This window comes from Natator depressus, chromosome 7, assembly GCF_965152275.1.
Source record: "Natator depressus isolate rNatDep1 chromosome 7, rNatDep2.hap1, whole genome shotgun sequence".
NCBI classification, from domain to species: Eukaryota; Metazoa; Chordata; order Testudines; family Cheloniidae; genus Natator; species Natator depressus.
The window spans coordinates 15,405,194-15,422,914 of record NC_134240.1 but is presented as its reverse complement, the minus strand read 5'-3'; the positions used below and the strand labels follow the sequence as shown (position 1 = coordinate 15,422,914).

The following is a 17,721-nucleotide window of genomic DNA, read 5'->3' as shown; positions in this document are numbered from 1 at the left end:
AACTTTTCCTTCAGTAATGGGCTAGATGCAACTTCCTCCACTTGGAGTTCACATTCCTCCCCTTTTTGAAAAGACAGACAACGTGCCCCCACTTCCTCACACTTAGCCTGTCTGTGAAAACAGACTAGTGGTATTAAAAACCTAACTTTTCATTGTTCCTGTAGGTTTGTAATTAGTTACCTTTTCCATTCACATGAAGAAAGCAACTAGAGATAACTCAATATATGGACACCATTTCCAGAGGCAGAGTAAGACAGCATTTGAATATAAAATAATGACCACTGCTGTATCTTCTAAACAGTCCAAAGGCTGACAATTGTTGTCACAGGTGAGAGAATTTCATTACAGACAAACACTACGCAGCGTTAATAATCATGATGAAGGGCTGCTGTAGGATTACCCAAAGAAGGTTCCCTTGTTCCTTCAGAAATTACAGCACCACCCTTTCCGTCCACCTAGTTCTAGTTGTTTCATTGTAAATTATTTAAGTAAACCAGGACACATTATATCATGAACAGCTGGGCTGGATGGAAGACTTAATTGGTCAAAGATGTGCGAACAGTTGCCCTTGGATGATCACGTTAAAACGATAATCATCAATGTGCTAATAGTAACGAAACTCACCTAGTTCTTGTGAAATGTACCCAGTGAGAGAGATCAGCCGGTCTCTGAAGTGATGCTGGGTCAAGTGGTATATGGTCATTTTGTGGACTGGAGGAAGTGGTATTGGTGACTCAGCAGGTTGCTCTCTAACCTCAGATTTAGGCTGGTAGGAAGAGCACTGCAAATAGTAGGCCACATCCTCAGCTGGTGTGCATCCCCAGCAGAGGACCTAGCCCAATAGACTTGGAACCAGTGCCTCAGCAGAGCATTAGGTACTGTGCTGCCAAATTTGTAAATGGGATATAAACCAGATGTGGTCATTAAAATCCATGGCACTATTCCCAACAAGAGGGATGTTAGTCCTGGAGTTCGACAAATTCCAAATCAAGCTTATTTTTCTTACCTAAATTCTCCCACCGGTTTCAAATTCAATACAACGTTATTCTTCCCCACTTTCTCCTGAGCTATTGTTAAAACACTCACTGTTAAAGAACTGCTGTCAACTTTCCCTGAGGTGGCTGCATTTCAGCACTAGAAGATGTTGCTCCTGTATAGAACACACACCCGGTCTGAAAAGTGCTTTGGGGTCCATCAGTATTTAGGGTACTATAAAAAAACTTAACCCTTTACCTTGACTTGAATTTAGGCTTCCCCCCGCATTCCCCTCACATCTCTTTTCCTGTCAAAGAATGGGCACGTATTTGGCAGAGGTGAAGCCCAGGGTTTATTGTTTGAGATGTTAAAGCGTGGCAATCTCAAATGCCTCCAACAGGCTGATTCTTGCAGGGGCAATGATTGCTGAGCCCTTCTATAAAAAAAATAATAATAAAAAAATAGGATGAGAGAGTGAAAGAGGAAGCAGAGAGGAATAAAAAGGACCCACACCTGGAGAGTGAGTGGGGTGGAGGGAGAATATTGGGAGAAAATAAAACTCAGACTGACATCTTTGTTCTGCTAAACAAAATGATCGGTAAAGGGAAGAGGATCATAGTTGTGTTTCCCCTTGACTAGGATTGCTTTGGGGATGTTCTATAATATAACACAGAGCTGTAAGGAAGGCTCCCTTCTTCTAATTACCACCCCTATTCCTCTTTTGTGTTCCCTCCAACAAAGAAGCAGAATCACTGCAAAACTTATCCCTGTTGAAACCCAGGCCTAAATGATCGACCGCACAAAGCAGAAAAAAATCAGTTGGGATACGCCAAGTGCTGGCAAAACAAGCCAACCTGTAGTTCCATCAGAAGCACTCTGAAGGACTCTGCATCAGAAGCACTCTGAAGGGCACATACTGTTTTTATCTCCTAGAGGGCAGGATGTATTAGTCTTCTGTGGGGATGATTAGGCCGAGCAATTGCTTCCCTCCATAGCAGTTGCTGATGTGCACCCAAGCTCTTAAATTAATGATGGAACAAACAGCTTAACTAGCTAAATCCAAAGCTCAAGACCAGTGTGCCTGCAACATACTGTTTACAGCAGCCAGTGGCCTTCTGCCAAACATATCTTATCTCCTAACTTCCACGGCTATTAGTTATTATCTAACAATGTAATTATATTAGCTAACTCTCTAAAGCATCTTGGGATACGTTTTGCATGGAAGACTCCACCAAATAAAACTAATTCAAATGCCAGCCTTCCTTTTGTGACTGGACATTAAATTGCTACTGTAACACTTAGCCAAACTGAGGCTCAGAACTCTCAAGTTATAGGTGAACAATTGCACCTGCATAATCTGCATGGGCAGCTTCCCCAACTCTGTGCACAAATAGCTAGTTAGATGTTAGACTGGCCGTTTCTATATACAGTTATGTTGATTGTGCAACTGCATTATCTCCAGGTAGAAATTATGTATGAGCACAGTTTTAAAAGTAATATTAGTTGTTGGGTTTCAGAAAGGTAATTTCAGTCACTCAAAAATGCAGGATTTAGGGAGTCAAATTCTAAATATGCTGGTCATGATTCACCACTATATTATCTAATTTTTCTTTTTTGCTCGTGTTACTTTGTTGTCCCAGTGAAACACTGGGGTAACGTAGTGGTGACACAAGCCCATTATTGTGTAGTCACAAGATTGGTTTGATTCTGACTACCCACCTCTACCGCTGTCTCCCCTGAAGCGTATACCCTGTTCCTCAGCCCACTTTGGATATGTCTACACTTCAAGGTGGGGGTGGAATTCCCAGCTGGGAACAAATATCCGCGCTAGTTCTGATCAAGCTAGTGTGCGAATAAGAAAGTGGAACCTTAGCAGCATGACCAACAGGAGGGGCTAGCTGCCGAAGTGCAGGTTTAGCATCTCAGACGGGTACATACTTGGGGTGGTTAGCCCCTCCTGCTGCTGTCAGTACACTATTTTTAGCATGCTGGCTCGATCACTTCTATTTGTGAATGGCTTACTTCTGGATGGACAGGGCACTGTACAAGGAGTCAAGAGTCCTGGTTCTATCCCTGGTCGTTCCACTGACCTGCTCTGTGATCTTGGGCAGTTCAGTTGAATTATGCATCCTTCTGTCAAGGAGGTGATAATGAAACATACTTTTCTTGGTACAGTGCTTTGACATCTATGGATGAAAAATGCTATTCAAGTGATAAGCATTATTTAGGGAAGCTTTGTAGGCAAAATACTCAAAAGGAGGCCCTTTTAAAAAAAAGGGGGCATCTGTGTGTACACAGCACTCTTTCTCTCTCTCACACACACACACTTGTTCACAGTAATCAAATATGTATTTGAAGGGTTATATGCATAAGTTCATTTGTGCATGGAAAAAGAGAGCAAAGGAGTACACCAGCTATTTGCACATATAAGTGACAGTCCACTAAAGTTGCACAAAGTGGTTTGTGCGCACACAAATGAAGACAGTAAAAATGAAAAGTGAAAATTTGGTTCTACATACCTCAAACTCCAGAGCAAGGCAAATTTGTACAGACTAGTTATAAATGCCTGCAAACAGCAGTTTGTGACAGAAGTTGACTAACACACAAAAAAGATAGCTATACTAATGGGGCTAGTATTAATGAGACTGCTAGAGTAACTAGAGGCAAAAGCAACAACCAAACTCTCAAGGCTAAGAGAATGGGTAGATAAGACAATCTGTAAGGAGTTGTACCAAGTCTGTATTAGTCATTTGGGTGTGGAATGGATGCCAGTGTCTGGCCAATAGGAGAAGCGGACACTCCCTTACCCCATCCCTATTATTCAGACATCACCTGATCTTCCTTGATGACTATAAAGCAATACAGTGAGTGAACTAAGCCTTAGTTCCAGGGAAACACAAGGAGCACTGGACTATTTGCCTTGTTGCACAATTAGCATACTTTCCAGATAAAAATGCTTTTGAAGAGACAATGATCTAACTTAAAAGTCTATCTTTAACAAACATCTGCAGTGATTTAGCCAGATGCACAGAAGTTAGATCCTTGGGAGCAGCGGGGGTGGAGTAGGGCTTATAACAGCTTACAATTCACATCCATTTGGAGCACTGCTAACCTTTTTCTCATTGTTTTATGGTAATTTCTGCACTATTAAATATTTATCCTTAAAACAATTCAAGAATGCACTCACAAGGCGGTCTGTTCCATACCACATTTCCTTCATTGTGTGCTGACTCCTGAAGTCTATAACAAGCCTTTACTTAGGTAAAACTCGTCACCTTCAGCGCTCACATAACGACTTCAGGGAACTAGATGATTTATTTATACATCAAAGAGAACAAGCAATTCCATTTTTCCAGTTTGTACTTCTCCAGCAGCTTCTATCCGAGGATCTCAAAATGCTTTATAACCATTACGCTGGATCTCACAACCCCATTGCTGAGGTAGAGGATCATTTTTCCCATTTTACAGATGAGCAAACAGACAGTGAGCTCACACAAGAAGTTTACACCAACGATGGGCCTGGAACCCAGGACTCCTAACACATAATCCTGATTTTTAGCTACCAGACCAATCAAACTACCACACAGAATCATAGCATATGGATGAACAGCTCAGAACTCCAGCACCACTTTTTCTAAACCTGGGCATTAACAAATAATGGAAAAAGACCTATCTTGGAGGTTTGAACAACCTTATGAAAGCAATTACAGACTAAAGTTAAAAAAATATTGCAATGAACCGAACTTCATAATCCATCAACTCACTGGGTTTGATTAAAAATTAATATGGTACATCTGATATATATTTGTGCAGGGCTGCTTATATTCTAAATCCTTTTAAATCTTTGGTTTTCTAAGTATAACTGCTGACTTTTTCCTGCACATTGCGTAGTAAATGAATTAGTCTTCACACATGAAACTATGTAGTACCACATCTATTCAGTGTGCTTTATAGATTTGTTCTCAATTAGGATGGGATTTTTTTTTTTTTTTGGTTAAACACTGGCTCAAATTCCTGCAGGCTACAAGAGAGGTTATATAACCAAGATTTAACTCCTTGGTATCACGTACAGTGTGTAGCATCAAAATTGCCATTCACACCGAGATTATTTTTAGTTAAGAACACATCAAGAGATGAGATCATCCTTAAAAGAACTAAGTTGTCTGAATATACAGTAACTGGCATAAAGTGAATTATTCATGATGCTTAAATGCACTCACTATATGTTAAAGCCAACCAGCATTAGACTTGACTGAAAAGTTGGTAGCATATGTAATTCCAAGGTAGGAGATTCACAACAGTATTTGTAATGTCCTGTGCACACCTCTAGTGCTGAAGAAATAAACAAACTAAATTGCAGGTGCAAAATTTAACTCTTGCTGAAAGATAAAAACTCAAGAACTGTCCCAGCTACTCTGTTGGGACTCAAGGCAGGAGAGTGAAACATCTTTGAGGTAGATTAGCATCTGTTGTCTCAATATATTTTTGAGCATATCCCTGCTTCCTGTTCAAGCTAATATAGCTGAGTACGTATTTCTATTGCACATTGATACTACATTGAAACCTATGGAAATAAAAGTACCCAGTTTGTGTCACTAGCAAAGATGTTAGAGTTCCACCTTCAGTCTGTTTACGTTGGGGGGAGGGGGGGAACCCTGTAAATCTGTCAGTGAAATTAGCAGAGACTTCGGAAGAGCTTGTGCCTGCTGCAGACATTGAGCAATCTCAGATTGTCACCCGCTCCCAATACAAACGACGAAAATAAATCAGCCTCTCCAACAGGATCAATTGAAACCTTGGAATCAGTGGCATGTTGCAAAGGCTTCCCCCATTGCCACTCCTAAATTTGTTTCTGTGATGATGAAAACAAAGAAGTTTGGTGTTAAACAAAACATGCACCTCCCCAGTCATTCCTACACACACCTCAACTATCTCTTACTGAAATATTTAAATAAGACGGAGGCAGCAATACATTCAGAGAGTTCCACTTTTCTTTTTTTCAGGGGGGAGAGGGAAGCAGCAGGGAAAGAGGACAAGGGAAGCTCTGTTCTTGCTTCTGGGTTATCAAACTGAACTTCACCACAACTGCCTTATTGCCACTACTGGTTGAGTTTAGTAAGTTTTGATTAAAAAAGCAGTGATTAAACAGCAAATCCTAGTCTTCTAAAACGGTCCAGGTACTCCCAAACTGTACCTACGACTGCTTCCTGAGGTGTGCAGATTCCACGCACATGTCAGTGCAGTACGTCGAAAACAAATCGCTGCCACCATTTTGACAACCGGAGCTTAAACGCTAGAATTTTGCCAAATGACCGGTGCAGCTTCTCAGCAACTGGTGCGATCAGATGTAAGGACTTTTTAATAATGTTAACAACCCCTAAATAATATTAACACACTCCTTTATGACCAGAAAAATTAAAAGCAACACTGTCTTAAAGTACTAGACATTGTAGTAAGCTAAATGAAGGGAACAATATATTCAAGGCAGCCTTCTGACAGCTGCAGTGATGTGCTCTGCTGTCTCACTGTGCTAATCCTCTATCAGGTGATTGCTCACAAGATTTCTTTAAGCCCTCATTACCGAGACAGAAATCCAGAAGTAGGAGGTAGACTTCAGTGACCCTGAAGCAACATATACCGCCTCAGAGAGACCTTGGTGGGATTTCTATTTAAAGGCATATTGTACATTTTCAGAAAAAGGACTGTAAAAATAAATGAGACCACAGGTCACACGGCACTGTCTATACACAAAAATAATTCATGAAGGTGAAGACAAGTAAAGAAATATAACTAACTGTACTCTTAGAAATCTGCAAGAGCTCTTGCTAAACAGTTAAGAGCAGGGAGACAAATCAGTAATTAGAATTTAGACGCAGAGGGCACAGTTCCAGGGGCTCTGAACCTGCACTTTGGCAAAGACAAGGCATTTAATTTGCTCATCTAAAGGCTTTGCAAATGAGCGGACATTAATATTGGTTTATTACCTTAATAACTAAATTCAGAAGACAACAAGTCTTAGAAGTCAGTTCAGGATACTTTGCTATGAGACAGGTTTTACATGCATGTTACATTCCAGACAGTTCTCCCAACCTGAGGTGAAAATGTTCTTTTAAACTATGGTACATTAATTTTCAAAACAGAATGGTCTTCCCTTCAACCTAGGCAACTGGTCTAAACCACAGAGACGAGGTAGACTTTACTATTTACATCTATCCACTTGGCCCTCATGTGAATATTTTAGAGGCTTAGAAACCACAGGTATAAAGATGCAAACTATTCTGTAACTACTGCACTGCAGTTCACACACATCCAGAAATCCAGAAGCCTTGCTGCCTGCACAATTTTAGTACTAACCATCAATTTACCACACATGGATTGAAACCTGCAATGAGATGCAGTCAGTAGTCCATTCAACAAAACCTTTATCTGGACTTAATCCTCTTACAAAAATCTCTATCTTTATCTTATGCTTCAGGTATATTCTCCGGTTAAGGGGACATTTCTAGAAGTTACAATACTGCATTACGGTAGTCTGTTTTGGTAGGATAAGTCTTCTGTTCCTCAAATTCTTACACGAATATGCAGACTATATATATTTACTAAACAAATATAGACTATATAAATTAACCTGATTTGGGGAAAGTGCTTCAATCTCACCTTGATCATTTCTGCCACGTAACTTTCTGGTCCAGTATACTCTGTCGAATCTTTTACTTTTACTAACACGATAAAGCACAAGTAATGCCACATATTGTGCTCTTCTTTAATATGCTCTTCAAACGTGACTGTCTTATTATCAAACTTGTCTCTTTCCAAACCTAAAAGAGAGATCGCACATCCCTATTAGTGTCTAGCAACTCTTGCATAACGTGAGTTCTGAGTAGAAAGAAACATACAGTTTGGGGCATTTATGCATTAACAATTAAATATATTCTTGAATAAACAGTGTCACAGGGATTAACTCCCTAGAAAGGGCAGTATATGGGAAAACAATGCTCAGTAGGAATTGTACCACTTCTATTTATTACACAGACTAGAAAAGTCATGGTGAAGCTGGCTAGCTATGATATGCAATGAACAGTTTTTGCTACATCTCATTAAAATAGCCTCTTTTTGAAATAAAGTTATGCAAAGCACAGCAACTAATTTGCAACAAACTTCTAAGTGATACTTGTATGTCACTATATACATTTATGTAACTTATGTATTGCCATGTAATTTAACCACTGTGGCCTCACAGCCTCAACAGTTTAACTTTTCACTTCAGTGCATTCAAAACCAGGTGCTTTACAGAAACCATCCAGCATCTTTGGAAACATGATCCATTTTAGTTTATCTAATGCTCCAACATAAAACTGTTGTCTAAAACACAGGTGAAACATGGAACAAGCCAGATGAAGTATACTTAAGAAGAGTGGTATATAAACAGCATACTCCTATTCCCAATCCCTTTTCCTTATGCCAAGTTCCTCAAACTCTCCAAGCAATATAAATTTCCTCCCAATAGCAAAGACAACACAGAAGATGCTCTCAAACAGGATTCTCTACTTTAAGAAGAGATAATGATGAGCTCTTAGCAGATCCTGAAAAGAGGAAGTAGGTGTAGTAGCTGAGAATGACAAGTAGTTGAAGAATGCTGTGTAGGGTCTACCAACACTGTAGGATTCCTGTTTCCCAAAGCCTTATAACTTCCTGGGGAACTAGCCTGCAGCTACCTTTGGGTTAGGATGGATCAGCTGCTAGCTCTAAAGCAAACACTTCAAATGCTTACCACAAATAAAGCAAGTTGTTTTTAAAATTTCTTCTTTCTTCTGCTTTTCACTCCTTAGATCAGCAAAAGTGTCAATGATAACACCAAAAATCAGATTAAGGACAATAATGATCACCATGAAGAAGAACAGGAGATCGTATATCACTCTAGCAGCAAAGAGTGGTTCCTGCAAGACAAATATTTTAAAAAGTTAACCCTGACACTTACCATGACTGTTCTCTCTTTCAGAACACCACTCTGTGAAGTCTTCCAATGATTAAATTTAATATTTTAAATTCTCTATTATCATAAAACAAAAATCCTAAATTACTAAAAAGAAAAACATCAAACTAGTCAGTGATAGGATACAATCTCCCCGGGATCAGTTCTCCCCTACCTGTTATCTGCAAGTCTCTTTTCCCTCTTTGTTATCTACCCTGTACTCATTGAAGTCTTGCCATTTATTTCTTCTATTCCTGATCACCTCGACATTCCTTTGAGAGGTTGTTTTCATTATACATACTAGTAACCACATATATTCTCTTAATTAGCTAAAGCAAGAAACAAAGTTTTGTTAGGCTCCCCAGTGCCTGTTTTACTACTGATGAAGAATAAAATGTTCAAAAGCATCTAAGGGTAAGTCTATACTGCGATAAAAAAAAACGAAGGCACCGAGTCTCAGAGGTGGGTCTCCCCTGGCAGCAGGGTCCTAAAGCCCAGGTACTAGCCCAAGCCTGAATGACTGCCCCGGCCTGAGGTAGCTGACCTGGGACAGACATGGCCATGACACAGGTTTTTTGTTGTAGGGCAGATGTACTCTATGGGTTTGTCTACAAGGAGACACTCAGGGAAGTTAACCCAAAGGCACATATTTAAAGTGGGTTAGTTAAACCGCATTAAAACCTGGTGTGGTTGCTCTGATTCAGAATTGAAGTGGCCTTAATTCAGCTAAGTTTAATTCACTTGGAATTTAATTAAGCTAACCTGAACTCTGACAGCACCTAATAAAGAACTCAAAGACGACCCCGCACCACAGGTTACCCAGGAATTTAAGGGTATCATCAAATCCTTCCCCAAGCAACTCCAAGAAAAACTCTGCAACCTCATCCCTTCTACATGCTTCCCAAGATACACAAACAGGGGAACCCAGGCAGCCCGTTGTATCTGGCTCCCACACTCTTACTGAAGGAATATTCATGGAAATCATCCTCATACCACTCAGCACACCAAGGACCATCAGCTTCCTCCAGGACACAACCAACTTCCTCCACCAATTCTGTAACATTAACAACCTCCCTCAGAACACCGTCCTTGCCACCATAGATGTCACTTTCCTCTGTACCAATATCCTCACAATGACAACATCACTGCCTGCCTCAGATATCTACAAGACATGGATAACACTCAGCTATCCACCCGTAACACATTGCCAAACTCATCTATTTCATCCTCACCCGTAACAGTTTTACATTCAACAACAAGCACTTTATCCAAATCATGGGAACATCCATGGGTACTAGGCTGGTTCCTCAGTATGCCAACCTCTTCATGGGCCACCTTGAGGAAGAATTTCTGGACAAATGCACCACAAAAATCAATAATATACCTGAGATACATTAATGATATTTTCATTCTCTGGACAGATGATAAACTCCTTCACAGATTTCCACCACAACTTCAACAACCATCACCTCTTCTAGCCTTCAAACAGACGCCTATCTCACATTTTAAGAACATAAGAACGGCCATACTGGGTTAGACCAAAGGTTCATCTAGCCCAATATCCTGTCTTCGGACAGTGACCAATGCCAGGTGCTTCAGAGGGAATGAACAGAACAGGTAATCATCAAGTGATCCATCCCCTGTCGCCCATTCCCAGCTTCTGGCAAACGGAGGCTAGGGACACCATCCCTGCACATCCTGGCTAATAGCCATTGATGGACCTATTCTCCATGAACTTATCTAGTTCTTTTTTGAACCCTGCTATAGTCTTGGACTTCACAACATCCTCTGGCAGAGAGTTCCACAGGTTGACTATGTTATCTGAAAAAATACTTCCTTTTGTTTGTTTTAAACCTGCTGTCCATTAATTTCATTTGGAGACCCCTAGTTCTTGTGTTAAATAACACTTCCTTTTTTATTTTTTCCACACCAGTCATGATTTTATAGACCTCTGTCATATCCCCCCTCAGTCGTCTCTTTTCCAAGCTGAAAAGTTCCAGTCTTATTAATCTCTCCTCATATGGAAGTTGTTCCATACCCCTAATATTTTTGTTGCCCTTTTCTGTACCTTTTCCAGTTCCAATATATATTTTTAGAGATGGGGCGACCAGATCTGCATGCAGTACTTGAGATGTGGGCATATCATGGATTTAGAGAGAGGGAATATGATATTTTCTGTTTTATTATCTGTCCCTTTCTTAATGATTCTCAACATTATGTTAGATTTTTTGACTGCCGCTGCACATTGAAATGATGTTTTCAGAGAATTATCCATAAAACTATATATATAGTTAAGATTATGTTTCCCAATGTGCATTACTTTGCATTTATCAACAATGAATTTCATCTGCCATTTTCTTGACCTGTCTCACAGTTTTGTGAGATCCCTTTGTAACTCTTCACACACTGCTTTGGACTTAACTATCTTGAATAGTTTTGTATCATCTTCAGTTCTGATTGGACTTTCTGTGCCCTGTGTTGATTGGCTGTTTTTGTAAGGGCAGGAGAGGGAAAGCATTAGCCTTGGAGCTCCCCTGCCTCTTTTACCTTCTTTTCTTTCTGCTCTGTCCCATAGAATCATAGAAGATTAGGGTTGGAAGAGACCTCAGGCGGTCACCTAGTCCAATCCTCTGCTCAAAGCAGGACCAACCCCCAACTAAATCATCCCATACAATCATAGAAGATGATTCTCCACCCTTTTCTTTCAATTTAGCTAACAGCCCTCCCCGCCCCCCACCCCAAACAACCATGGAACTAACATAACTTTTGCTGCCATCACACTGTTCACTCTGGTTGTGGGTTCTACATTTTCCTCCTGAATCTATCTTGTCTATTTAGACTGTAAGCTCTTCAGGGAAGGAACTTTCTGCTACTCTATGTTTGTACTGCCCCTAGCACAATGGGGCTCCATTTTTGGTTGGTCTTTAGGCACTACCCTAAAGTATGATTAATAATAATCATCATCATAATGCAAATCAAATAGGTGGAAGCTCATTTCAGATGTGCCATTGCTTGACTTATTGGTTATTGCAGAGATTTAACCATATTAAATGGAAAGGAACTGGGGTCCCTTCTATTTAGTAACATATGCATAATATGTTTAAAACATTCTCTTAACTAAAACTAGATCTCCCTTTTCCTCCCCCATGCAATGTTAATTTACCTCTTTGGATGGTTTCCTGAGCACATCTCCTACTCCACCCCCACTCCTGAGCCCATGACTCAGTACAGTAACAATGCACATCAGCAATGTCTCACACGTATGCTCTTTATCCTCTTCCTCAATTTCTTCTTTAGATATCAGCTCTATTAACATAGGAAGCAAAGACAGGTTTAAAAGGCAAGAAGATGTGGTTTAAATAATTCTCTTCATTCTTTGAATTGTCTCTTGTTGGGAATTTTCTTCTCTCCCTTTAAAAACAATCATATGACTAACGATGTGTATCTAATAAACCATGTAGATCACCACAGCAGCACTTGTTAGCTAAGAACAGAACAGCTGTTTGGCTGGTCTCCATTGTTGGCTCAGTTGTGTCTCTTCTCTTCCCACCACCAAAAATTCTGTTTCTAGTTTCGTGCTGAGTTGGCTAAATTCTCTTTCCCGTTCTGTTACCATGCACAACTTTAGCTTACCAGATACCTGTTTATATAGAATCAGGGCTTTTTGACTGTTTTGAGGGCAAAGTGTTTGTTCATATGGATCTCCTGGTATCTGACAGAGGAATGATTGGACAGGTCTTGAGCTACGCTCTGAAAGGACAGCTTTGTCTCTTGCACTTCAAATGGCTACGGTGCCATTGCCAACTATGGAAATCGTATTTTATTTGAAAGGAACAGACATCTTTTCCCACCAACTTTTACCAGTTTAGCTATAACTTCAGAGTTTGCTCTTTGCATTCCTAATTCATGCATTTTGATTCTGGAAGCTCCAGAACTAATTATGAGTATTCTGCAAAAATAGACTATTAAAAAAACCCTCCATGTCTTTCCTCTGATAATAAAAATGCATGTGCATTTATTGCACTATTAAACGTTAAAGATGGGTCTGAATCAAAACGTTGTGTCCAGACATCTCCAAACATTAGGGAGGTGATCAGAGATTTGTGCATCACATCCACCTCTGGCTGTAGACAAGCGTTGACATAAATAGATATCAACCTGACCTCTGACATTATCAAGTTTCCCGTGTCTTTTTGCAAATAAAGTATGTGAAGACCACCAAAATCATCCCCTGCCTCCTACAGCCAGGAAAGGATGGAAGGAACTGTTTTTGTATCTGTGCCGTTGCTCAATTTATCATAGGGCACACTGGTGCAAACAAACATTTCCTCTTTAGAAGATGGGCTCTTGGCCATCATTGACCTTTGAAACATAAATACTTTATTTGAATGAAAAATACCAACATTGTATCTCCCAGCCAACACCATTAATCTCCGCAAGGAAGTAAATGTAACATGTAGGAAATAAGACAAAATATTTCACTATTCAACTTAAGGCTGATCATTGTACTACACACGATTGGACAAACATACTGCTACATTTCATGCCCAACATATTTATTTTTTCTTGTTTTTTTTTTAAAAACCCATTTCATGTATTTATTCTGTTTATTATTTCTTAATACTCCAGAACAATATTAAAAACTTATTCCTTCACTAATTAGTGAGAATACTGTCATCACCCATGCATTTATATTTGACTGCATCTTTCCACAATAACATTTGAAGATGCTTGTACCTTCAGAGACCAACTTATGAGGTCAGAATTGTTGATCTGCTGTTGCAAGGTTCAGGATTTTATGAAGAGGACTAGCTGCATCACTTTATCCCTCTCAAATTCATAAGGAAAGGCATTTCAAAACACAACATGTTTCAATTCAGTTCAGTACTAAGCAATCCCATTGAATAAAATAAGTATTTCTAGTCTACATACAGTATTTCACGTACCAAAACATATTTACGCTATTGAGAAGGTGGGATAAGTTAATCTGCCCTCAAATCAGATGTGCCCCTGATATCTTTATTCTGCCTGGTTTAATTACACACTTTTTTTTAAATTTAAGATACTTGGCTAGAACAAAGTGAAAATTGAAGCTGTGGTGTAAGAGTTCAGTCGTGAAAGACACCTACCTTGTGAAGGAATGTCTGAAGAACAGTTTTCCCCACTACCTGCTCTACATACATCTGAATACAGGAACTCCCCAGTCATGGTATCACCAGCTTCTGTACGGTCTACAAAAATGCAAGTTGTGGCATCAAAAAAGGTCATTTAACATTGCTTCAGTTTTTACATAACTGATTCATAGGTGTTAACACACACTGTAATATGAACGGAGTCTGCACTAAGTAACATGCGTATATTCCTGGGAAAGATTTTTCCACTGATATTTGAAGGTTAGAGGCCAATTAAACTCTTGCATCTAGTTATTTAACAATGTTTAAATGAAGGACAAAATAAAATGCTTTCCATTTCTGTGCACTAGTACCCAACACCATACAATTATTGTACACAGCACTCAGCCCCAAAGTTCATGAAGCAGTTGAAACTGATACACTACGTTGTATACACTACGTTCAGATGACATGGTTTCAACGTGCCTCAAAAACTTGCATTCATCATGCAGTGCAAGTTTATCAGGTGTTACAGATAATCAGATGTCCCTGGCACTGAGATCAACTGCGTGGAAACGTTGAAGCGAAGTGTCATTTGGTTCTTGACCTCTAGTTTGGTAAATGGTAGAAATTAATCTTTGGTAGCAAGACGACGAAGCAAAGCTTTTCTGAACAGTTTAAGATTTGGAGAAAAAAAATGAAATGCCTGGTTAATAAGGTTATCTGCTGTTCTTTCTGTACTCCTCAATCACTAAGCTGACTGTTTAATGGAAAGCAGCATTTTACTTGCAATGACCAAAAAAACCCAACAACTTGCTATTGAACCTAAAAAAGCAACTATTTGGTGGCTGTTAATATTCTGAATGCAAACTGAGGAAAAGTATAAAGCTTGAGCTCACAGGAGCACTTCCACACTCCCTTTTATTTGTATTTATTTTGTTATTGATGTTTCTACTTTGATTGTTGTAGAATTAAACCCACCATTAAAAGCAAAAATAACTGCCCAAATCCCACAAGTTAACCTGCAGGCTCTCCCAGCATTTGCAACCAGCAACCTCACCAGTTAAAGCCTGAGCGAACGAGTGGGCTTTTGCCAAAACACATTTAGGCTCTGCCTAACCAAGGCAGGATGTAAACTTCACAGATGGAGGGATATGACAGTCGAGATAATCCAATTCAGCTAAACGTAGCTTCTGCCCTGCCTCTAGTATGCTTGCAAATAAGTCAGGGCTGAAGCTACCTTTAGCTGAATTGGATTATCTCGACTGTCATATCACGCACTGTAAGAAATCTCTAATGTATGCAAAAAGGAAAGTTTAAACACTGTCTCCATTTTTGAGTGGGGACGGGGGTCTTGGCATTAGTTTACACAACATTAGAAGCGCCACTTGCATCAGTCAATTTCTTGTTTGGAAAGCATCTTTTACCGGAATTACATTTGTACTCAACCCTTATCAGGTGTCAAGTACCCCCTGCAAGCTGTGCAGGGCGCGAGGCACCTCACAGGATCAAGCCCTTTATGCTTTTGAACCTTGCACAGTTAAAATGTCCCATACCAACCTGGCAATAACGTTTCATTAGGCAGCTTATCTACTTCCAGGATAAAGTCATCTTTGAAGAACAGGTACCCCACTATCGAGAACAGGTAAACCAAGATAAGAGCAAGAACAGCAGTCAAGATGATGGAACGTCCATTGCGAGTGACACTTTTAATGACATTCAGCAAGGTCTCTTCTCTGTACACCAAGTCAAAAAGCTGGAAAAAAGGGGCAGGTCAAGCCGTTTCACAAGTTTACTGCTAATGAAACTGGTGGCATGTTACATTTTGGGGCAATGCAAAGTAGGACGTAAATAATCTAATTCCAATGTTTTAAGGTTTGCCCTTTGTTAAGCACATAGTTAATTTAGAATTCTGGAGCATCACCTAATAACTAAATGGAATAGCACAACCACCCAACTGATTTTACATTACCCCTTCCCGATATACCTCCCCCCCCCCCCAATTCCCTTGAAGTAACCATCTAATTGATGATGTGTTAAGGATTAGAGGAGTTGGAGGTCAGAAGACTTTGGTGGTAATCCTGACTGTGCTAGTGACTTGTACAAAGGTACCTGGCCTCTTTGTACCTCTTTCCTCAACTGTAAAACAGGGATACTTCTATTTCAGTGACCACATAGGTGTGCTAAGCAGCTATGCTGATTAATGTTAGTAAAATGCTTAAGGATCTTTGACCGGTTAAGTGCTATCAACTTACCAAGCATTCTTGTACTGTACTGAGTATTTAGCACACTAGATAACGTGTGCTCTCTTTTCTCAAACATTATCTCTGCTTCACATTCTCTCTTTTCAGCACCAAACTGAAAAGTATAACCTACTTCAGAAGTTAAAGTTGGCAGGTCTCTTTAAACTTCAATTAAAAAAAATAAAGAAAGATGACATGCTTAAAATAAGGGGTTTTTTTGGAAAAGGTGGATTTGTGGTGGTGGGTTAATCTTTTCTGGGTTTTGTCTTTGTTCCCTTATAGACATAAATACTTCCTTCACTTCCCATTCTTCTCAATCTATCCTATCGCCAACTTAATATGGACCACTCAGTTACCAAATGATGGGACAAAATAAATGTTAAAATATGAGATGGCAAAAAAACTTAACTCCAGCTCCCACTCTCCACCCGCTTACCCTATGCATATCCCTTTAAAGAACTCTGAATAGAGGTCATATGAGGTCTGCAGGAAGCTGTTGCCCCTTTCCTATATTTCCTTGTCATCAGATTGCAGATTTGTATGCTAGAAGAGTAAACGGTCATACATCGATGACACATTTGTGGCAGTAAAACCGCATTTCCCAATTTTTCCATAATGGAATAAGGAAACAATTGAAAACAAATACACAATGATGTAGCAAGCAGCAACTAAGTAGAGGGTTGCTTAGAAATTGACACCCACCTGCTATAGACATACTTGTTCATGACACACTTTGAATAGTATTGCGTCATGCATTGTAGGTTCCGCACCTAATGGGAAGGCTTAGGAAAGGGATCTTGGTCACTCTCCCAAGGCCTGGAATCATGGTCAGAGATTAAAAAAAAAAAAAGGCTCCCAAATATACTAAGCACCCAAACTCACTGTAAGTCACTGGTACAGCTTCTGACATTGGGGAAGCATCACTTGCCTTTCAGAACAATCTGCCTCTCATTACTGCCAGGATTTCTCCTGAAGTAACTACCATTTACGTGCTATCTGTGCCAGATTTTGTAGCGAGTTTTCTGATCTGGGTAGTGTCCACTAGTGACTTAGCTGAGACTTGGACACTTCACCTGGTATCAATGTTACTTTGAGGATATTTTAAGCCAATTTATTATCGAATCTTAAAACCAGAGACAAATTATATAGTCTAGGCAAGCTAAGAAATGGCACAAAGGAATCTGCTTTTATCCTTCCCCCAATACCTTATCTGTCTGGGAATGGGGCCTGAAATGGGGAAATTCTTGTAAATTAGTCCTCTTTGCAATTGTACACATTAATAAATCCCACATTTTAATTACAACAAAGCAATGTGTAATGCTTGTGTACAGTACTGGAGTAGAAGAAATTACAAGTCTTCCATTTATCTATGAGGTAAGGAGACCAGGAGTAGCACAGGGGCAGAGCAAGTCCCCCCAGT

At 39.8% G+C, this 17,721-nt stretch overlaps 1 protein-coding gene across 6 annotated transcripts in view; it reads right to left on the bottom strand.

The window, feature by feature from the left end:
• ITPR1 (inositol 1,4,5-trisphosphate receptor type 1) overlaps positions 1–17,721 on the bottom strand; it is a 255,631-nt gene that overhangs the window by 12,983 nt on the left and 224,927 nt on the right. For 5 of the 6 annotated variants that reach the window (XM_074957539.1, XM_074957538.1, XM_074957540.1 and 2 more), the window contains 5 exons: positions 15,619–15,814; positions 14,077–14,178; positions 12,111–12,253; positions 8,747–8,912; positions 7,633–7,793 (listed from right to left, as the gene is read on the bottom strand). In XM_074957539.1, the coding sequence (XP_074813640.1) occupies positions 7,633–7,793; positions 8,747–8,912; positions 12,111–12,253; positions 14,077–14,178; positions 15,619–15,814 (768 nt within the window). Of the gene's footprint in view, positions 1–7,632; positions 7,794–8,746; positions 8,913–12,110; positions 12,254–14,076; positions 14,179–15,618; positions 15,815–17,721 lie in introns of those variants that run through there. The other variant, XM_074957543.1, reaches the window with a different exon arrangement.